The 24,537-nt window shown below is 36.9% G+C and overlaps 1 protein-coding gene across 2 annotated transcripts in view; it reads right to left on the bottom strand.

The window, feature by feature from the left end:
* Positions 1 to 5,049: 5,049 nt before the first annotated feature.
* The window catches only part of Immp2l (inner mitochondrial membrane peptidase subunit 2), an 859,776-nt gene continuing 840,288 nt past the window's right edge, over positions 5,050 to 24,537 (bottom strand). For both annotated transcript variants that reach the window (XM_048339779.1, XM_048339780.1), the window contains exon 7: positions 5,050 to 5,314. In XM_048339779.1, coding sequence (XP_048195736.1) covers positions 5,195 to 5,314 — 120 coding nt within the window. In that variant the 3' untranslated portion in view covers positions 5,050 to 5,194. The remainder of the gene's footprint in view (positions 5,315 to 24,537) is intronic.

Genomic DNA, 24,537 nt, shown 5'->3' with positions numbered 1-24,537 from the left:
GTAACCCTTCTGGACACCACCTTTACAGTAACAATAGAAATGGAAAAGTATCAAAATTCACAGATGATTGTATCTGATTCTGTATCAGTAATTCATCCATTCCTCCTTTTTTATAAGATAAATTTTATTGACAAGGTGATGTGCAGAGGGGTACAGTTACATAATAAGATAGTGAGTACATTTCTTGTCATATTGGTTTCACTCTTCCTCATTTTTATTTCCCTTCCCTAGTTCAGGTAAGCATATATACAATATCCAGTGTACCAAAATCATATACAGTAACCATGTGGGGGACACAAAAGGAAATTCACCTAGAACATTAAACGTAATGACAACAATAGAATCCTCCTGTGTCTTTCTCTTTGAGTTCTTTTTGTTATTCCTCCTTGCTATTAAAAAAGAGCTAATGTATTGGGATAAAGATTATAAAAAGTGAAGACAATCCCAAAGAAAATACTCCATTTTCTTAATTCTGTCTCTCACTTTGATCATGAATTGTAGTAACAAGGTATTGTGGTAAAGAATAGTGTGTGTGGGAAGAATGGCATATGTGATTTACTGTTATTATTATTATGCTATTATAGCACACTATTTTAATATAAATAATAATTATTACTACATAAATTAATACGCACTAATGATAAGATTTAAAAATAAGAGATCTCTGATCTAAGATCTCTAAGGTGTTGACATATCATGCAAATGCCACTGTCCACATTAAAATGATACACTTCAGTATGAGACTTCTAACTTATACTCTATTAACAGTGGTCTATTGTCATCCAAACAGCAAGACAGAGACAACAGCAAAGTCCAGTGATGTAAAGATAATGAGAGGAAATGGAAAATTTTATGTAAGGTCTATTTTTAAAAGTCGTGTTATAAGTGCTTGAAAGAAATTATTTCTGTAAATTAAAATTACTACATGAAAAATAAGAGAAGTTAAGAAAGCAAATAGTCTATCCTTGGTAAGATCCTAAAATTCATGTCAGAAATAGTAAGATGCACATTCATGTTACAGACAGACTAAGTTAGTTCAAGAAAAATTTAGAAAACAGGTAGAGAATTTGTGTAATAAATTAAATAAAACAAAGTAAAATATTTCAAAGATCAAGAATGTGGAATAACAAGATTCAATAACAGAAGATCCAACAATAAAAGAATAGTTAGAAAGTTTTATAAAGTGAGTAGAAGAAAAGTGCAATATTAGGAAGAGGGGCAGTGAAGATGAGAGTATGTCATATGGCAGCACAACTCTGGACAACACAAATTACACACACTTTACAGGCTGGGTGGCACAGAATAGACAAAGGATGTAAGATCATGGCAGTGAGCATGCTTCTAAAGAAATGAAGCAGTGAGGAGGAAAAGAAATAAAGAGTACTGCCGATGGTAAGAGAGACCTAAATGATCTCAAGAACGGAATCAGGGTTCATGTATATGGAGGTTAGGAGAAAATGCAGGGGTTTTGTTTTGTTTTGTTTTCAGCAGTACTGAAGAATTAATGCAGTCTTGTACTTGCTATGCAAATATTCTACCACTTAAGTCACACCCCTGGAGTATGTTTATACTATGTATTAATATGACTAGAGATGAAACTTTTGAAAGATTTAGATTTCAGATGATAGGAGATTATGTAATAGAAACTTTAGGAACTAAACAGTGAGATATAATTCATGATATTGAAGAATTTTACAAGTTCTATTTTCAAAGGCCAGTCTCCCCTCTCCTTGCCAAAAAATATGCCAGTGAAGTTTTATAATCACAGTAAAAGTCAAATTTTTTTCTTTGAATTTTTTTTTCTGACCATACCAATTTAGAAGCTATAGATGCAAGATAGAAGTGAACAAGCATGGTGGCTCATGCTTGTAGTCTCAGGCAGTGATAAGAAAGGACTGATTAGAATACATCCCAGGTAAAAAAAAGTTCAGAAGACCTCATCTCAAACAGTATAGCGAGGGTGGTAGTGTATATCACAGAAGCATTGACAGGATCATTGCAGTCCATGCCTGCCCAAACAAAACTGCAAAACCTGCTGGGTGCCATTGGCTCACACCTGTAATCCTAGCTACAGAGGAAGGTGAGATCTGAGGATCACAGTTTGAAGACAGACCAGGCAGGAAATTTTGTGAGACTGTAATTGCCAATTAGCCACCCCAAAGCCAAGGTGGGGCTGTGAATCAAGTGGTATAATGCAAGCCTTGAGCAAAAGAGCTCAGGCCAAGTACCTAGGCCCTAAGTTCAAACCTCAGGACTGGTGGATATGCACACCGAGAGCGAGAGTGAGAGAGCAAGAGAGAGAGAGAGAGAGAGAGAGAGAGAGAGAGAGAGAGAGAGAGAGCCAAAGACAGAAAGACAGAGCATGTAAAAGCCTATTTGAAAAATAACTATAGCAAAAATAATGAAAGCAAAAAAATACAGCATAGTTCAAATAACTGGCTTAGCAAGCCATTCAGGCTCCACTACCATACATGAATTGTTCTCTCATATTCAACACATGTTTTACAGAATATTTGGTGAAATTCTTTGTCACTTGTCTTTGCAAAAGGAGCAAAAAGCCCTGCAGATGTAAATCATCCTAGGGAACCACAATTGTATGTCCTGCAAATTAAATGTGTGAAACAAAATCTACCCATATCCCTCAATATAGTTAAGAGGCAGTAATATGGGAAGCAATTTAAGTGATTGCAATAATTTTGTATGGATTAAGTTTATAATGTGCAGAAGGATAACTATGCAGCGTAGAAGGCTCAGCACACATTACCTCTCCTATGCAGATTTCCCAATACAGAACCACATTCTCAGTCCTTTCTTCCCCATAGTACCTATCCTAGGCTCCACACATACTGTCAAATTGTATGGTACCCATTTGCTTATTATTTCCTTCCCCTTCTACCAGTAGACCATGGTTCTCCAATCCTTCCTTGTTTTATTCATCTGAACTTTCCATCCTTAACATGGTATCTAAGACTCATATATGGACAGGAGAGAATTCTACTGTCGATTTTGTGCATTCGCATAAACACGTGGAGCAAGGTAACCCTGCCTTAGATGGAAACTAGCTTGCAGTTTAGCAGAGAGACAATATACACTGGAATCCTCACTGTCCAGCATGGTTGATACAGTTATGACTGTGTAAAACAGAGGCTGCATAATTAACTGCCTTAAGTTGCATTTCCAAGGAAGTAACTGAAGTCCTTCAGGAAGTATTAGCTGCTAACTCTGCTGTTGAAGTGCTAGATGGCTAAAGAATACAAAATTGAATAGGAAGAACATTTACCTTCTCTCTAAAGATTTACAATGGTGAATTAACAGTCTGATTGAGAAGGAAACAGGTGGTTGATAAAGGTAATGACGCTGGTAGCCAGTTTACTAAACTAGTGAAATATTGAATTCTAATGCTAAACAGCAGCTGCCTCAGGCTGCCCTCCCTTTGGTCCTTATATTACCCTCTCTCAGTACTGCCCAAGCCCCTCGTTCAACATCCTCAGATTTCCCATGTGATAGACAGTGAAGGGCCAATAAGCATAGGCACTGCGTGTCTCTCACATAGTCTCATATGTAAGAAAAGTCTCCAAATTGTAAATAGCCATACTTGGCAAACTGCATGAAAGCTGAGAGCATGCAATACAAGCTGCGGAAGAGAGGACATGAAACTGAAAATTTAAGAAAGGAAATGAAGACCCACTAAAAGATTTTAAATAGATCTTCATTGAACAATAATAATTCAGCTGGCTTCCCGTGGCTCTAGCCTATAATCCTAATTACTCGTAAGTCTGAGATGTGAGGATTGAGATTCAAATCCAGCCCAGTAGGAAAGTCCACTGGACTCTTATCTCCAATTAATATTCAAAAAGCCAGAAATGGAACTGTGGCTCAAGAAGTAGAGTGCTAGTTGAGGGAGAAAAAAAAAGTAAAAACCACTTTCAGGCACTGAATTCAAGCTCCAGGACCGGCAGAATTTAAAAAAAGAAAAAATCTGACCAACTTTAGTGCGTAAGCGCTCACTGATATTGGTTAAATGAGCTATCCTGATTAGTAGAAATGTATACCTTCACTATGCATATATATATACCTATGTATATATATGCATACATACATACATATTCTATTCCTGCCTATAAATGCACATTTATGAGATGGCTAGTCATTGTATGGATCTTGTCTGCTGATGAAACAAAAGAATCAGAAACCAGATGAGCAGAGATAATTGATCCAGTGGCTCAAATTTTCATCAGCACAAAACTCTAACCAATGAAAGGAGGAAAGAAAAAAGGCTTTATAAATACGATTGACTTGTATACAGGTAATTTGCCTTCTTGTTTGTACAAATTACAGAATCTATTATGCTATTACATTCCCTTTTACAACTGATGCTTTGTTTCAGTTTTACAGGCATGGGCAGGGAGAAATCATTTTGGGGAAAATCAAAGTCACTTGATCTGAAATGATTTTTTTTCCTCTCTTTACTTAGAATTTTTCAGCAGTTACTGAACACTGGAAAAAATGGGTTCATTCATTGTTGTAAACAGGCATGATCTCTCAGAAGTTTAAGATTAAAAAGGGCCAATTTAAAAAGTCTGATTGTATGAAAGCATTAATGGGATTGATTCTTCATTACTGTAGTCCTTTACTTATATAAAGGAGAATGTTTCCACTAATTGGTACCTGTGTACATAATAATATGACATCCAAAACAAGACCTGAACAAATCAGTATTTCACCATCACAGTTGACATTTTTTCCTAACTGGCAGCCCCTGCTCTATCGATCATGTCAGTTACAATATAATTACTATCATTATTATCTATAATATGGTTGTGTATGTGTGTCTTCTATCTAAGCAGCAAATGAGAAATCACTTTCATTGAATAATCATGTTCAAAATCAGCAGTAAGCATCAAAATGAAAATCTAGGCAACAGGCTATGTACAGCAAAGAATCTCAAGTTGACCCCACACTCCCTATGACATAGAAGTATTCTATTTTTATATTCCCAGGGGTTTTGGGCAGATTTGGCAATAAATAGAATACTAAAATACACAGAACCATGGGTCACTTAATTCTGTTTAATAATGAAAACCTTCTTTAAGAATACAGACCACTTGCGTGTGATGCCAAGGTTTCTTGCACAGTGATACATACACCTGTAACCACCCTTCAGCACAGGCACTCAGGTAGCAATGAGTGGTCATTATTCTTCACTCTGAACCACAGGGGAGCGCTCTGGAGGAAGAACAGATTCCAGTTTCTGCCAGCGCTCCGGTGGCCACAGGATATGTGTAGCAAGGGCATGTAGAAGTCCCAGAGAAACCTGAATCCGTGGGAGACACAATGAAAACATGAAAGAAATCAGGACTGGAAGCAAGCAGATACCATGAAAATCATATTTCCCATTCCATATAGAAACAAAAAGAAAACTACTGATGTTGGCTAAAAATATGAAATATTTACATGATATTTATTTCAGGGATTTCACATACATAAACTCCTTCAGAAAACTTGAGTCCACTTTGGTTGAGATTTGTCAAAAGTCACCTGGCTGCAAGGTGCTACAGTCTGATTTTCAGTACTGAGCAGTCCACAAGCTTGCCCTCTGTCTTCAATCATCTGGTGTATAGACCCAGGAAGCAGAAATCTAGCTAAAGACTAGAAATTTCCCACTGAGATCCTGTATCACAGATAATTTCTTTTGTGAAGAGAATGAAAAAAAAACAACAACCATAAAGACCTGAAAATACATGCTTTGCAAAAGATATTGCCCTACTTACTGTATGATTGTGAGTGGCCATTTCCATCAGGAATGACGTGGCCCTAGTACTACAGAGACACATGGAGATCCAGGGGCAAGTCAAACAAGGTGGGATGGGAAGCAAAGGGAAAGTACTAGGACCTAACAAAGGGTCCATCGAGAATAAGCCGAGATCTGTCAAGAGAGGAGGAAAAAAACAAACCCAAAAATAAACTCTTCCTAATGACTGAGTAAAATTCTATTGTATTATATACAGTATATTGTCTGTTTCCGTTTATCATGTACAATGATCCCATAGTTTGGCTATTGTGTTCAGTGCTGCAAGAAACATAGATATAGTAAGTTTTGATTCATTTTGTATATACCCAGAAGAGGTAAGGCTGGACCCTATGAAGTTTCCGGTGGTCTACTGCTGGTAGTGTGAGTCAATTGGTAGAGTGCTTTCCTGGCAGGGGCAAGGCCTTGGGTTCAAATCCCAGTATGGCTAAAAAAAAATACTAGAAACAAATTTTAAAAAGTGTAGTAGGAGGCAGAATGCCTCCTCCCAAACATGTCCATATCCTAATTTCAAGAATTGTGAATATGTTATACCACAGAACAAAGGGGAATTAAGATCGCTAATCAGTTGACCTCTGGAAAACATGCAATCCCATCTGCCATATTTCATCACAAGGATCCTTAAATGTGAAATAAAATAGGTAGAATATGTTCTGACTTCTTAAGGAGCCATGCCAACCATGTTAATTGCCAGGAAATGTTCCCTGGAGTGAATGATCTGTCATAACACACTTCAGTTTTTATTTAGTTTTGTTCATGTCTGAGCTAGAGAACAGCTGGTCTCCATTTCCTCCACCATATCCTTTTTTAGATTTTTTGATAGCTGCTACTCACTTTCACTGAAAACCTTAGCTGCTTTTCCAAGTTGTTTTAACTTTTGATCACAAGAGAGATTTGCCAAATCTTTTAACTTAACGGAACTCTTGTCAATATGCTTGCTTGCTTTGTTTGGAGCTTGGTTTGAACATAGAAATTTCAATGCTGCTTTATTATGTTTCTTTGCATACAAATATCTACCAAAAGTATTACCCATTACTACTCACATTTCCTGAAACATTTAGTCTTAACAATTATGAATAATAATACTAAAGATGGATAATAACAATATTGCTTAAAATCATGGTAGGATAATGTAAAATTTAGGATTAAAATATTTCTATATATACAAATGTATAATGTATTAACATATATACACATATAAATTTATTGACACATAAACATAAATATCTGTAATGAACAATATTAACATAATAATTTTATTTTTAATTTTTATTATCTTTAAGTAGTTCTACAAAGGAGTTGCAAAGCAGTTTATGAATACAATACATCTTGATCAATATCACCCCGTTTGAACATTCTTACCTATCTTTCACCTACTCACTCCTTCCCTCACTCTTCTTAATTTTGTAGAATACACATTGTATTCTTGATTGCATTCTCCCCCTCTTCTCCTCTTCATTGTCTACCCTTTTCCCCTATATCCCACCTATTTCAAATACCTTCTTTCTGGTGTTTTATTTTGCTGAACTTTGATTTTGCTCTACTAAGGAATAGCACTATTTGAGATCTCCCTTCAAGCTACCATATTTCAGTTAATATACTTAATACATATCATCCAATGTATTTACTTATAAGTTTACAACCTAAATCTAGTTTCCACATATAAGGGAAAACAATCATCATTTATCCCTCTGGGCTTGACTTACTTTGTTTAACATAGTATCATTCAGGTCTTTTAATTTCCTTACAAATGGTCCAATATCATCCTTTCTAATGGATGAGTGAAATTCCATTTTGTATATACCACATTTTTCCATTGGTGGGGGGTATCTGGAATGATTCTATACCTTGGCTATGGTGAAAAGTACTATAATAAACATGGTTGTGTTGGTGGCTTTACTGCATCCTGGTTCGTAAACTTTTGGATAAATGTATAGCAATGGAATTGCTGGATCATAGGATAGTTCTATATTTTTAAGGACCCTTTACACTGCTTTCCAGAGTGGTTAAACAAGTATAGATTCCCATCAATCGTGGATTAGGATTTCCTTTTGGTTATATCCTCACCAACATCTATTTTTATTGTTTTCTTGATAATGGCCATTCTAACTGGGTTGAGGTAGAATCTCAGTGTTGTTTTGATTTGCACTTCCTTTGTGGCCAGAGATGTTGAGAATTTCTTCATGTGTCTATTGGTCATTTTTACTTCTTCTGAGAAGTCTCTCTTTAACTCATTAGCCCATTCATTAATTGTGTTACTGGGCTTTTTTGAGGGTTGAATTTACAAAGGATACAAACCTGTTCTAATAAGCTTAATAATTTTTTCAGTTGGGATTTTGATGTCTCCCCCAAAACTCATGCATTAAAGGGTTCTTCCTCAACCTGGGATATTTGAGTATTGGGACCATAGGCATCTTTTTCTTTCACATCCCAGCTATAGAAGAACAATTTTGCCATAAACTACCGCCATGTCTGCCACACAATAGGCTGAAAAGCAGCAGGAGACACTGAAAGCTCCAAAACTGAGAACTAGCCTTAACTTCTCTTCACAAACTGAGTTTTTGAGTATTTTTTACAGTAATATAAGTCTGACTAATTTTTCAACCAGCCTAACAAGAGTATTGGGACTTAATTCTTCCTTTCCCTGATTAAGTGGTATCCTGTGTGTAACTGTGTCTCCTTCAATGGATTCACAAAAATTTTCAAATATAAGGTATATGCTTTGTGTGTGTGCACACGCATGTGTTTGTGTATGTATGTGTGTGCACACTTGTGTGCTTGAACTCCAGGCCTGATTAGTCTCTGAGCTTTTTTGCTCAAAGCTAGTGCTCTGCCACTTGAGCCCAACTCCATGTCTGGCTTTTGGCGGTTAATTGGAGATAAGAGTCTCACAGACTTTTGTGCCTGGGCTGACTTTAAACAACAAAACTCAGATCTGACTCCTGAGTAGCTAGAATTACAGGTGGCAGCCACCAACGACCAAGTTATATGCTTAAACAGTGAATTTTAATGAGCCATTTTAAGCTTTTAGTAGATCATTACATTTTCAGTATGTACTGAATAAGAAAGCAGGGCCAGCCACAGTATTAATAAGACTCATACCATAATTCTGTTGTTCCTAGGGATCTCTGAACACACAGACCAGGGAATCAGTGATCCAGAATAGTCACCAGATTGTGTTGACTATGTACACTGTAAAAAATTTCACCCTATTATTTACATAATTTAAAATCACAGAAGAAATTATCCACAGAATTTAATACTAGCAAGTGAATATCCTTATTTTCTAAATAGAAATTCTTTTTTTTTTTGCTTCTGGTATCTGATATATCAGTGTTCATATTATCTAAATGTTCATGCTCCCTACTTTAGTGATCACTGGTTTATGAAACACCAAAAGTACTGGCTAGAAAATGGTCAGTGCTATCATTCAACCAGCTTGTTTTGTCTACAAAATGCCAAGGTATCACAAGGACTAAATTTACACTGAATTGCTTGTCTTTGATTGAATTGGCTGTACAAGGATGTTATTTTGGCATCAGGCTGACATAGCCACCACCAGACCAGCATTTCTTTTGGATGCCAGGGGTACAGGTGTGTGTGGTTATGGTTTTCTCCATTCCTCTTCACAAGCCTACAGTCCTCAGAACATGAATCTACATCTTGACATCAGGATACCTTCTGGTGAGGGGAGGGCCAGCCAAGGACAAGTTAGGGCAAGCAAAGGCAAAAGCCACAGTAGAATAAAGGAAACAATATAAAGAAAGAAGGAAACTGTCAGGGTCTCCAAAGACCTTTTCCAGAAGATAAACCAGAAGATGAACTAGAGTATAAAGAGCATCAACATAAGACACAAAAAATTACTGGACTTGTAAGTTCATCTGATAAAATATTTTCTACACAGGAAAAAGCAAACATTTTGTTTATTCTATTAGCAAATAGAATTCCTTCTTTGATGAATCTATATAGTATCTAAGAGGAGGGAGAAAATTCCAAATATATAAATCAGTAGTCAAATTATATTTATTCTATAATATTGAATTACCTGCAATTACATCTAAAGTTAAATCACACTTGAAAATATTCAAACTTTAAAGGATACTTTTACAATAGGTACCCATCTCCGGTGGATTAAATAAATGTCCATTTCCCAATCTAACATCCAAAATCCTTCACAGGTACACCCTTCCAAACATCTCAATCACTATTACACCCAATCTAGGAGAAACATCCATAATTCTTTAAAAAAGAATATTAGTTGATATGAGGCCTTCTGAAATCACTAATGGTATGCCATGATGGATTGACAGCTAATAGCCTCTCCCAAGGAAGTGGGATAAAACCTGGAAAGAACTTTGATAAGATACAATATAAAATGTAAAAGTAACACATATATTTTAAAGCTTATTTTTGCTGCAAAAGTGTTCATTTTAATGTGTCATAAAAGCAAAGAAAATTGGTTTGAGTTCCTCTGGTGGCAATCTTTTATCTACAAGGCAAATAAGCAATAAGAGGGAGGAAAGCAGCTTATCATAAATGATAGGCAGTCTCCTGGGGGTGAGTGGCTGGTCACCACTCTGGATACCTGAAATCTTTCCATACTAAATTTGCTCGCAGTATTTAGAAAAAGAACACTTCCTAAAGCTGCATGATCAATGTACTCCATTGCTTTCTGGGTTGTAGTACCACAAGGGGATGTTGTCCTTGTAACCACCGCTGAGACCAGACTGGTAGTAGTACAGAGAGAATAAGGTCACTACAAAGAAACCCGGGACCACCTCCATGTGCAGGGCGGCAGCCTGGTGGTGGCAATGCAGCTGCTTTCCTCCTCAGTATCTCTGATCATCATTTCAAATCAATAGCAATACTTAAAGGTATGATCTTCTTTAAAAAAATGAAAAAGACTAATCGAGAAAAGAAAAATAAATCATTTAATGATTAGCATAAAAATAAGCTTTCTTGTAAATACTGGCAAAAGCAGATGTATAGTTTCAGTAAATCAAACAAAATTAGGAATAACAGCAGGCAAAAAATAAGCATATATAAAAAATGGGCAATTGCACTGACAAAAAATATTATCAAAAACATCTTTTGCAAGAAGACAGAGAAATACTTTATTTTCAAGCATGAATTAACCTATCAAGATTTGCAATTTTTATCAGTGCATTCTGGTTATAGCACACAAGGTTTTTAAAGAAAACAGTAGGTTAAGACTAATTCAAAGACAAATGGATAGGAACAAAACATCTTATATGTAGATGAGTGAAGTGAATTGTACAGAAGGCAAACAAGGAAAGAAAAAGTATTTAACAAAAACAACAACAGAATTAAACATAGATGAGTAGGTAGACAGTTGTATAACAATGGAGGTAAGAAGAGAGGCTCTGGAAAAATAGAGAACAGGAGTTAGAACAGGGAAAGGAGCAACAGGTAAAGAAATGTGTAGAAAATGGGTGGCACAATATAGAAGCGTCTTTCTGGAGAAGACATGATGCTTCATGGTCCTCCTGAAGGATTCTGGCAGCCATGGAAGTTATATGAACAGCTTTCCGCAGAGGAAAATTCAATATTGGCCTCCCCCTCCTCCTCCATGAACTTCTAAGCATTAAGTACATCTAGGAATATGTCTCTCATGTGACAACAATTACCTCCCAAGGTTTTATAACAGGTCTATAGTACCTTACTGGCAATTTCAAAATCCAAACCACTAAACAACAACAACAAAAATTTAACCCTCTGCTAGAAAAACCCAACTTCAACTGTTATGAAACAGTGGCTTTTATTTATCCCAACTAGTATGACCAATTTCAAAGTTGAGTTGATGTTAGGTTGAGGCAATAATATATGTTGCCATTGAAAAGTAGGGCCATATGTTTTACAAAAGATTCAAAATGAGACTCTCTTTCAAAGGCACATTCTAGGACAAGTGCTTTCCTTCATTACCAACCATTTTAACTTTAATCATTTCAAAGCAATTTTCCTGTTCAAGATAGCTTTAATCAGAATGCTTTTCAGGTCACTTCATGGCCTCTTCATGATGATTCTCTCTAGATAACTACAGAATCATGCATAATCATTCTACCACTCCCCCCCCCACCACTACCACCAAGATACCTTCTGCAAGTAGTTAGTTCAACATTTTATGCAAAAAAAATAATAAATACAAAAGAGGCCTCTAGGGGTATCTTCAGCTAATTTTCATGAATTAATTTCCCAGGATTAATGTTTATGCACCAGCCTTTTTACCACATAATCAAATCAGTGGAGTTGAAGTGGTCTAACTCCTTATCTTGCAGCTTGATTAAGCAGGTGATGAAATACTTGAATATGATTTGGATAGTTAGCACCTCACAGCATTCACAATAATCACTGGTGGAGGGATAACTTAGCCAATGTTCCATTGTTTATTTGTGTTCCCTCTAGTAGCTGATGTCCCACATGCCATTTTTATGTAGGAAATAAAACTTCATATAAACACATAGGAGAGAGATATAAAATACTTTATTGCTGTTGACATTGTCTTAAACCATATTTAGTCCATTGGGCAAGCAGCCACTGAGAGGAACCCAACTGTCATTGGTAAAAACAACTTGGGTGACAACATATCTGAAGTTCACCAGCAGCCCTGCTGCTATGGTGGGTGCAGCCATTCTCCCACCCCTCCCCCAGGTCACCCCTGTTCATCTAGCTTCTACCTAACCACCATAATTCACTTCCTTTCCTTCTTTTAGCCCTCCTTTCATAATGAAAGTGAGGAAGCTTACAAACTAAATAACCAGAAACAAGAGAAGATAAATAAAAGTGACAACTACAAAGCCCAAGACAGTTTCTGTGAATAGCACCATATCTAATACTTAGCTTAGAGCCAAGTGGAGAGAAAAACATGCTAACTTACACAGTTCTGTGAGCAGGAAATGTCCCTCTTTTTAAAAGGGAAGCTAACATTTTCTCTGATTAAATTTTCCTGCAAGATATTTCTGACAAAAGGTCTAGCATAGGATACTCTATCGATCACAACAGACAATATCCACATTCACAGTAGGTTTCCCCTCTAAAGGCAGAAAGAGAGATTGGGTTGTGGACAGTTTGATGAATATTATTCTGCAAGAGATTAAGTTGATATAGTCTTACATATAATTTCCTAGAGATCTAATTTAGTCTGATAATAATAAATTAAATTACCTGGATGCTTAGGTACAAAGGATGCTCTTTAATTTGTTGTTTCTAAATATTTCTGTCCTGATACATGATGTTTAAAGTTATGACTAGAGATAATTCTCCATCTCAAACTATTGCTGCCCATCTGTAAGTATGTTTGTTTATAGCCATAGTAATCCACTCCACTCTGGAAAGGTAACTTCAGAGGTCAGTGCTAAGCCTACCAAATTCCAGAGAATTTTGTTAGTGCACAAAATATAAAGTAAATTAAAAGGTAAATGAAAGAATTGTTTAAACTTCAGAAACACTTTTTTTCTGAAAGAAACAAGTCTATATGGTGAGGCAGGAGACTCTTGATTAAGATCATGACAGGTACAGGTGTGGTACATATAATACCACCGCTTAATGATGAGCATATGTCTGAACAAGGCTGTATGAGTCAATGCCTTCCTCCACTGCCTGCTCTCCACATTATATGGCCAACTGGCTCATTTTTTGCCACTAAGAAGCTTTGGAAATTTGGGTCCATCCAGTTGATACATCTAGAACTATGCATGTGGAGAAAGTGATGCAATGGCAGATTTAGAGAGATGCAGTGCACCACGACTTACTGGGAATGACACCAAGTTCTATCCTGATCACAATCCTCCTTTGGAATGCTATAGAAATGTCTTGTGATGCTGTCAAACTCCTGAGCCTGGTTTTCATTCCATCCATTCTGCAAGCTATCTAGTATTCTTCCTTTTCTGCTTCATAGAAAGGAATTTTTTTTAGAAGAATAACAATGGGTTTATGTTGTTTTCAACTGAAACACTTGATTGGCTCACTGCTGCTACTGTGAAAATACTAGGGAATTAATAAGAATTCTCTTACTAATGTCTCTACAGATATTATAAATTAGATTTTATTCCCATTCCACAGGTGAGAAACTAGCCTCGGAATTGTTGCTCAGGGGGACCCAGGTAGTTAGAATTGGGATTCAAATCTGAGTATTGACTCTTAGTTCAAAGCCTTGTGTAGTGTACTTGTCAGTGGAATGAGATATAGAGCTGTGGAAATTGGGATGTTTGGCAGGGCCCTACATCAATGCTTTCCAAGCTTGCTTTTACTCTAGGGAATGGTGAGGTCTTTCATTTTCCATAGAAAAAGCAAACATTGCACATTAAGGTTTGTCCACAGCCATGCCATTCTGCTTGGGAACAGTTGCTGATATGTGGCAGTAAAACATGTTACAAGCCACTGGGCTGTAAGGAACCTTGGCTGGCAGTGACAAGCAGGCTGGTACTTATTATGGCAGTGTGGCTGTAACAGTGTGCTGTTGGGAACAGCTTCGCCTTTAAGAGGGCACAACTAGCTTTAGCCCATCCCCTCTCCTTCCTCCTTTAACTGGAAGAGAAGCCCCCGCCCCTGGGGACAAGCACATGTCTAATGGCTGGGACCCAGTCCTTGGGGGCTGTCGTCTCCGCCCATTGAGGGACAGTCCTTGTGGCCAACCAGTGACCCCTCTCCTGTGCCCGCCTTTGGGGGTATAAATTATTGACTCCTCCTTTGAATAAACCAGAACGCCCCTGAGGCTTCTCCAGGGACCCACACATCCGTGTCTTCCTTGGCAGGTTTGGGGCACCCTGCGACCACGCGCTAACCGAGGCTACCTGTGGCCATCGCTCCCACCTGAGAGCAATAAAGGACCACACAGAAAGGGGTGGACAAGCCCAGGACTCACAAGCAGAGGGGAAGTAGAGCAAGCCCGTCACTGTGCATAAAAGACTCTGGGAGGGCTGGGGATATGGCCTAGTGGCAAGAGTGACTGCCTCATATACATGAGGCCCTGGGTTCGATTCCCCAGCACCACATATACAGAAAATGGGCAGAAGTGGTGCTGTGGGTCAAGTGGCAGAGTGCTAGCCTTGAGCAAAAAAGAAGCCGGGGACAGTGCTCAGGCCCTGAGTCCAAGCCCCAGGACTGGCCAAAAAAAAAAAAAAAAAAAAAGACTCTGGGAAGTGAAGAAAGGTAGTAAAGTCAAAAGTACATTTGTTTTATTCAACAAAAGAGATGTGCAAAGGCCTCCCATGCACAAAACACAGGACACGGTGTTTGAAATCCAACAAGCTATATGACACACAGGCTCTGGTTGAAGGAGTTTCTGGCTCAGAGGTAAAAGTCAGTTGTCAGACTTTTGATCTGAAAAATGTGTTTGGCAGAAGTGGAAAGGTGGAGGCCACAGGAAATGAGAGTAATCCAGTGAGTAGCCCAAGCCATAGAGGAATTAAGAAGAGAGATAGAGGTTCTAAATGAATTGGAGAAGCCCCAGTCTATGGAGAGGAAAACATAGGCAAGAGAATATCGGGAAGTTTATCACAAGGGTGTTGCCAAAAGATTTGAGAGTGCACAGGAGAAGAGGAAAGCAAGGATACTTTATAGATGTAATCCAGGTGATATAAAATAGCCTTTATAGATGGCTACCATAGGGCTCTTTACTTAGTTCTCATTTTGTATCCTCCTGGAAAATGTCTATCTTGTATATACTTCTGTGCATTCACCCACACTGCTTTCTGCTTCCTGGAAGGCTTTCTTTTGTACTTTCATGATTACTCCGCTTTATCCTTCCTACATGCCCCTACTTGCTAAAAGGCTTCCATTGCCTCTTGCCTATTTCAAGAGCTGGCACACTTATAACTAATAATAATAATTGGTGGTCTATTTAGCTCTTTTCCTCTTATTAAGTATGAGTTTCCTGAAGTAGGCACTGTCTCATATTTCAAATATATGGCACAAAAGCAGAGAGGAGCTCAAATGTTTGTCAATCAATGCAGATTAGCATTGTCCTTAACAATGAAGGGATCACATTACAGGGAGCAAGGTTGTATTATTCACTGTAAGATTCCTTTCCAAGTTATAGGAAAACATTATGCAAGTGAAACATTATGCAGAGTGTGAAGCTATTTTTTTCAGACTGAGGAGTTGCCCGTTTGTAGCCACGGACATGCTGCACCTAGGGAAGGGAAGAAAGTAAGGGTGCTAAAGACATACATGAGGAAATAGCAGCTCCAAGGTAAAGGCACAAATTACTTTCATGAATAGTAACACATCCACCCCAGCTCAGAACCCAGAAGCTCTTGCTCAGTTTGAAAAATGGTAGGTATTGACTGAAAGCACAAGGGAGAACAGCCTCAAAGAAGCAGGAGGAAGCACCCTAAATCACCCCCAAAGCTACAGCTAGCCGTTCTTTTGGCTGAGCCTAGAGAGCATTCAAGAACCTCAAACAAAACCTCTTAAACTTATTTAAACTGTATTTGTATAGTTATACACCTAGAGATTTGTGTAAAAAAAAAAACCAACAACAGCAGAGTAATTAAAATATTTCATCCAATGGAAATGCTTTTTTCTTTCAGATAAAAGAATACTTCCTAAAGGCTGAAGTATTTTTTAAAGGTTTTACTTGAATTTTAAATGCATTTCACAATTTCTTAGCATCACTATGGAAAGAAGGAATTTTTTTGTGTGAAATAAACATGTTACCAATACAACTGAGTGAAAGTTTTGAAGAACAACTACAAATATTTTATATAGTATGGCCTATATCATACCCATTTTCTTTCAGGTCAACTACTAATGAATTAAAGCAAAATAAAGGTACTATACACAATTTAATTTATTGCTATTTTTTAAATTTGTTATTCTTATTATAAAGGTGATATACTGAGGGCCAGTTGCATAAGTCAGGTAATGAGTACATTTCTTTTTAGACAATGTCACCCCTTCCCTAGCTCTCTCCCAGATTTTCCATTCCATCCACACTCAAATTGTAGAGTTCATTTTCAACACAGAGTCTATTGAATACCTCTGATGCATATGTTTATTCTATGCCCTTTCATTTCTGTTTCCCCTTCCTCCTCCTAAACACAGATGAACAGACAAGGCAAAAAAAGAAAACAAAAACAAAGGAAAACCTCTTACTTCCACGTACTGTAGTTCACTTCAATAACCATTATTTTATATGGCCAGGGGCACATAGGCATTGAGTCTTTGTGTTCCTGCCTAAGAGTATCCTCCTTGGGTCTCTTTGTGTGTGAATGTCTAGTGTATCATATTCTGGTATATTTTAGATCTAGCTTCTGCTTATGAGAAAAACTTGCACTGTTTGTGTCTCTAAGTTTGGCTTACCTCACTTAACATGATTAATATTAGATCTATCCATTTTCCTGCAAATGACATAAAATTTTTCTTTCTAATGGCTGCATAAAATTTCATTTTATATAAGTGCCACATTTTTGACCCTATTGTAGGCCATCTGGCCTATTTTTATAACTTGGCTATTGTAAATAGCACAACAATGAACATGGATGGGCAAGTGTCTTTACAGTTCGTCATATTCTGGGTAGATGACCAAGAGTGATATGGCTGGGTCATAGGGACGATCTATGTTTAGTGTTTTGAGGAACCAAGTTGCCTTGTTGACAAGTCATCATGTTTGTAAAGCCAATGATATTGTGATCATGTTAAAGGCATATTGGTCCAATACCCATCTCGATATGGAATATATATATGTATATATATATACATATACACATGTATATGTATATATATACATATATATACATCACTGTTGTGTTAAGTAGATTAAGTTAATGTAGTCATTTCAGCTTTGTATGCTTTTCTTGCTTCTGTGATTTTTGTTTGCTTTTAAATCTTGTGTTCTCCAAAAGTAGTAGTTATCTGGTTTTTGTACCTTGATTGCAAAAATAATCTATTCAGGGTAATTTAACATTTAATCAATAAATATGCCAGCACCAAGTCAGGAGCTGGGATGCTCTGTATCAGATGGCTTAAATATTGAAAAATTTAAAGGTAAATAGCATTTAGTTTTCTGGTTCTGAATTTGTGTTTATTGTCTGAAAGTAAATAATAACTTTAAAATTTGAAATTTATAAAGTGATGAGTGAAAAATAAAACAATATCAGTAATATAAATATTTGTAAGACTACTATGAACCAGAAATTCTTCTTGCCTAATTATGGAATCTATGTAGAGAAATTTCTCTGAAAAATGTTGAATAATTTTAAATTATATCTCTTTACATTTGTCATATATATATATATGTCAGAAAAGGTTTGACATTTTAATGCCTAAGGAATGGACAGTAGCTAAATAGACTAGGATAACAGAGACCAATTAAATTTTCAGAGAAAAGTTATAAATTATACATAAATATGACTTTATTCCACCAACACAATTTGGGGCTACTACTGACTGAAACAATTCTGTTGCATGATAAATTTAGGTTGATCCTGATAGTACAAAAGGCTGAAGCTGACTAGTACAAACTTGATGTTTTATATGCCTACAGATAATGTTAATTCGTCAGGGCTTCTCTCTGAAGAATTAGGAGTACTTAGACCTTCAATCTCATGGCTGGTAGAAAAACTCACTGACCCTGGAAGGAAGTGTGGAGTTATGAGTGGTTCACCATATCTGCTAACTCCTCCTGTCATCATTCATGTTCTGTGCCATACTCTTTGTGTTAAGAAATGTGTGTGGAATTGTTTCTCTACTGAAGGAGACTGGAATAAGGAACTCACAGAAGACTAGGAGAACTGTCTCTCAATGAAGTGTTTTTGTGATGACTTCTGAGCATATTTAGCCCATTGGTATACAAAATTACAATTCTAAAGAGTTATTTGTTTTATAATTATCTTTAGTTGTACAAAGGAGTTGCCATTTAACAAAGCAGTTATGAATATAATATATCTTGATCAATGTCACACCTTTCAATGGTCTCACACACTCCTCCCCTGGCTCTTAATTCCATCACTATTCTAAATTTTGTAGGATATAGATTGGATTCTGAACTGCATTCTTTCTCTCTTCTCCCTTTCATTTGTTCATTCCTTTCCCCTTGACCCTTTCTTTTCATGGATGTATTTTTTTTTCCACTTACTAGTCCTGTTTTCTTAAACCCCAAAAGACAACTGCTTTGTTGTATAGAAGAAGCTGTTAAACTGGGGCTGGAGGTGTGTCTCCAACCAGCCTAATGAATTCATCAAAGACTGAACCTCCTATCTAAGCAAGCAAGTATTGCTGATATAGCATCAACAGCACAGCTACTGTGCTCCTGACAGACAGGGTAAGGGAAGAGTGTGATAATAATAGATCTCCATGTATAGAGGACTCAAATTTGGCACTTAGAAAATCAAATCAAACAAATTGGATCTAGACTGTGAAAATTCACATCAGTATCATTCTTAGATCTTTATCCTCATATCCTTTTATTTTTTGGTGCCGGTACTAAGACTTGCATTTAGAGCCTAGATATTGTCTCTTAGCTTTTTCACTCATTACTGGTGCTCTCCAACATAAACCCCAACTCCATTTCCAGCCTTTAGATGGTTAACTTGGGTTAGGGGTCTCACAGATTTTTCTGCTTGGACTGGCTTCAAACTGCAATGCCCAGATCTTAGCCTCCTGAGTAGTTACGATTCTAGACCCGAGCTACTAGCACCGAGTTTGATATCTTTACTCCTTTTGTCTTTTCACATTGGAAATTATATCACCAGCTCTGCAAGGCTGCCACAAGAATGTGATGATGCGGTTTACAAATCTGAAAAGCACAGTGCCCTAGGACACACTATGAGTTAGCCCCTTGGGAAGTGAGGTCCGATAAAGCCTTGGGGTACTATACAATAGTAACAACAAAGATAATAAGGCATTGAAGAAAGGCTGAATTATATAATACTCACTGTTCATTGTTAATGAGACTGAATTAGGATTTTCACCATTGAGAACATTGTATTTGATAATAATGCAATACTGGGTTATAAAATGTATAAAAATAATTGCAAAATAATACACTCCCAATATTGGCCTTCTTAGAAAATCTAGCTACAGTAGCAGTAATCCATGATTGCTGGTATGATTTATTTGTTGATCTGGAGCTAAGCTTTAAAGGAGCTTTTCTATGTTGTGAGATGAGCTTAATTAAAAATGCCTCTAGTAAAGACATTTGCAGTAATGAACTAAAGAAGAATGGAGGAACCCATTGTTGCTTTACATTGCACATATGACAGTCTAGAAAGAAATGGCTTTCAGTTAAATAAGCAATATTTTCTTGATTGTTTTTTCTCCCAGCCCTCTACTACCCGCTAAAAGGTCCATTGGATAAATGAATTTTCCTAGCAAAAGAACACTACTTTGTCACTGGTGCCAGTTTCTGGCCATTTGCTCATTCCGTAGTCCCTGCTACAATTATATCCTTGATAAGGGGCAACATTTCTACTAGCTGTCTTCAATCTCCACCTTCCTCTGCAACATTCTACCTTGCTGATCGCTTCCCGACAGTCTTCTCTGTGACTCATATTCCCAGCACTCTAGCACACTCTAAAGTTTTGATTATTTATCACAGTTTTCCTGAATGTAGCTATTTCCTAAGGTCCTGGTTTCTCTACTTTCCTGCTCTTTTTTTACGCTTTCCCTTGCTGAACTCATCCACTGGCAGATACTCAACTGCTACCCTGTTACTGGTAACCTCAACTCCTCATTTTTTCTCCATGACCTCCAGACCTTATTCTCAGTGGCCATCAGGGTGTTCCATTTTCATCAGATGCCCCAAGTTCATCATATAACCATGATGCATGTAAAACAGCAGCTCAAAATTTTCAATTCTCTTGCATGAGTTTCGTATCCTGGCTCATTGTTCCAAAACATCAACTTTAATTGTAACCCTAGAGTCATAATTAGACTTGTTCTCACCACCCTTCTACCTAGATAGTAGCTTCCTCTTGGTTTGAAATCTTCAGCTCGTTTCCATTGTCACAAGCCTTCATCAAGGGAAAAGCTCTCCTTTCCTATACCCTGAATGAATACAGGAACCTCTATACTGAATTCTTTAGTTCTAATTTTGTTTTGTTCCAACTGCTGTGTATCCTGGTACCAGGACAATTTTCTAAAGCTTCAATCTGGACATTCTCATAAATAATGGCTTTAACACTTCTTCACTTTCTATGAATATGTGACATACAATGTATTCCATTCACGAGCTATCACAACATTAAGCTCATCTATTGACCCTTTCGTCCTTCTCTCACTATTCCTCTACAATGTACCCTACCCAGGCTTCACACACATTCTCCAGATGACTTCAATGCCCACAAAAGCTCCATAACTCCAGCCTTAAATGACAACAACACTAAAATGGCCAAAATTATTACTTGCTAATCTGTCTTCATAGTTTTATTCCTGCTAATCTTTTAATTATTCATGGCTATCTCCATACCCTCATTCTACCAATTCCACAACAGGCAACAATATATTTTCCAAAATATGTCATTTTCCAAAATTAATGATTGTATTTCATCTTCAATTCTATGTCTCTCTTATTGCCTTAGGTATAGCTTTGTAGATGTCCTACATCCCTTACAGCTTTTTCTTTATAGGGTGTATCTATATGGTACATACCTTCTTTTATTGCTTTAATCACTATAAATGCACTTTTTGTACCTTGCTCCCTATTTCTCCTCCCCGTGTGTGTGTATGTGTGTGTGTGTGTGTGCACGCGCACATGCACATGTGGTACTAGGGTTTAAATTTAGGTCTGTATGCTTTCTGCTTTCTAGGTAGGCACTCTACCACTTGAGCAATACCTCTAGACCTTGTACTCCATTCTTATACCTCAAGTTTGGCATATTACTGATCATTTGTGTGTGTGTGTGTGTGTGTTTGTGTGTGTGTGTGTGTGTGTGAGAGAGAGAGAGAGAGAGAGAGGAAGATAGTGAATTCTTGGGGGAAGGGCACAAACAGGGTTTGGGCACTGTCCCAGAGAATATTTTGCTCAAGGCTAGTGCTCTACCACTTGAGCCACAGCATCCTTCTCTTTACCTACATACCTATCTACATATCCATCTTGCTGTCTATCTGTCTGGTGTTTAATTGGAGATAGGAATCTCGAAGACTTTTAACTACAATCCTCAGATCTCAGCTTCCTTAGTAGCTATAGGAAGATTACAGGCATAAGCCACCAGGGCCCAGCTCTGATACTCTTGTAGACGTTTTCAACATGGGGCTTATAGTTTTTTTATTTTAAATGAATCTTTGGAAAACTGTTTTAAACTATTCATGGGCAAAGAGAGTTGTAAACATATTTTCACATAGTAGATATGTGTTTTACCCAGGTACGTGAGTTATTCCTCTAAAGTAAACTAACCAGTTTGTACTTTAACTTCTCAGGTTAGAATTTGATGTACCATACATGTACAACTATATCACTATTTACCATCTTTTTTAATTGTATGCTTTTAAAAAATTATTATTGTTATTCAAGGTCCTGCAACAGAACAAGACAGGTAGAGGTTATTAAGTCATTTTCTTGTGTTGTGGATAAATCTTCCAATTAAGCCTCTCACTGAGGGATCATGTCTTTCCTTGGCCAGGCAAGGTTTCTTTCCCAGATGCCACACACTCTTCCTACCCCCCAGCTAACACAATGCTCCAGCTCTGGCCCAACAGTCTAGAGACCTGTATCTAGCCTAATCATCTTTCAAACGTGACAACTTCATATTTTGAGGTTTATTTCTTAGCATTTCTTCATTTTCTTTTCTTTTTTGTATAATGCTGGGTATAGTTTTGTCATATATGTATGTGTATATATATATATACGTATATACATATGTACATATATACATGAATATATACATATATGTATATACATGTATATATATGAGATACATATATACAGAGGGAGAGAGAGATATGACCTTTCTATTTCTTGCTTCTTCAGAGTTTTTCTCTTTTTTTGCTTTCATACACATTGTGCTTTCTCAGCTCACCTTTGTATTTTATTCAGTATTTTTGCTTTCAGAAGGAAGAAAATTCACATTAGTTCATTCTGCCATATGGATGAAACAACTGCAGTCTTTAAAGTTATTTCACTGTGCGTACAATTATTTTTATTAAAAATCCCCTCAGTTATTAAAGATAACTGAAGTAATAAAATGCAGTGTCTTAGTTTCATCTGTGTGGATTATTAAATAAAACAATTACATTTGATTTTAGGAACTAATATGTATTTGTTATTAAGAAAACTCTCAAAAGAAAAGAAAGTAACTCTCAAATCTTTCTGATTGTTTAAGATTTATTTGTTTTTTGGTGTGCTTGAAGTATAAAAAGCTCTTTTTAAGAAGAAATACAATGTAGAGAAGTTTGACCTAGTGTGAAAGCAGCTAGAATTAGGAAACGAACATATTGCTTTTTCTCATGAAAGGCAGGTGATTTTAGCAGATGTGGTAAATGCCAGTATGTCTGCTGAGTATAAGAACATTAGTGATGACTTTATTAGCTGGTAATAATCAGCAGTTTAGCAGTGGGGTGCAGAGGAACCAGCACAGTTACTGTTTAATCTGAATAATGCTCAGAGTTGTATTTTTCAAAATTCAATCCAGGACATCTGCACCATCTCCCAGGATATTTGTTTGAATCTCTGTCTTAATCTCTACTGGTGATGCTTCTCAACATTTAAGATGAAAGGTGTAAAAGCAACCATTTTTATGAGAAAATACAAGTCACATAAAATAGAACTTCAATTCTATTTGCGACAAAGAAGAATGAAAACCAAAATCATCTCATAGGATTGTAAGGTATGTACTGAATTGTCTACTTCTAAGGAATAGCACGGGTTTTGTGTGCTGAAATGCAAAGTGAACTCCCAGCTATAAAAATACAAAGCATAGGAAACTTACATTAATCCCACCTACACTAGTCTGAGATTCCAAACCTTCAACAAGGACTATTTCATTAACCTCCTAATATTGTTTTCAACTATTACCTTCAGTACCTCTCTCTATGATCTCCACATTTAAAATAGCCCCATCTGATGAAGAATTTTGACATTGATCAAGATACATTGTACCCATAAACTGACATGTTGAATTGGAACCTCTCTGCACAGCTTCTTAGATAATAAAAACAAAAAACAAAAATAAATAGCCCCATTCTCTCAGTGACTCTTTTTAACTAATTCTTTCTACCAACTAATCTAGAGCTGGTATATTACACAGTTCATATAGTTCTGCTTCAATGCTTTAGACCAAAGTATTTCAGAATTTGCAACATTTGCATATACAAAATGAGATAACTAAGGGAAGGCACCCAAGTCTGAACACATATTCATTTATGTTTTCTATGTACCTTTTACACATAGCATGAAGATTATTTTATATAATACTTCTTAATACATTTTTGCATGAGAAATAGGTTTTGTGGTGTGACATTTTCTACTTAAGGTATCATGTTAGAGCTCAAAGTTTTGAATTTTGAAGCATTTCAGGTTTCAGAGTTGGGATGCTCAATGCATATAGACTTAATTCATTTGTTATCTGTCTCCTCACTAGGTTGTAAAGCTATGAGAGGAAGGACTTGGCTTTGATAACTGCAATATTCAAAGTGCTTACATGACTGCTTAGTACATGGAAGGGCTCAAAAAATCTAGTGAAGCAATGAGTAAAAGTGCATCAGGAAGCCTCTTTTCCTTCTAGCTTGTTACAGGATATGAATTCCTAGTCCTAGTGAGAAAATTTTGGGGT

The sequence above is a fragment of the Perognathus longimembris genome, chromosome 2 (genome assembly GCF_023159225.1).
Source record: "Perognathus longimembris pacificus isolate PPM17 chromosome 2, ASM2315922v1, whole genome shotgun sequence".
Taxonomy (NCBI): Eukaryota; Metazoa; Chordata; class Mammalia; order Rodentia; family Heteromyidae; genus Perognathus; species Perognathus longimembris.
The sequence above is the reverse complement of the archived record's forward strand: the minus strand, read 5'-3'. Positions and strand labels throughout refer to the sequence as shown.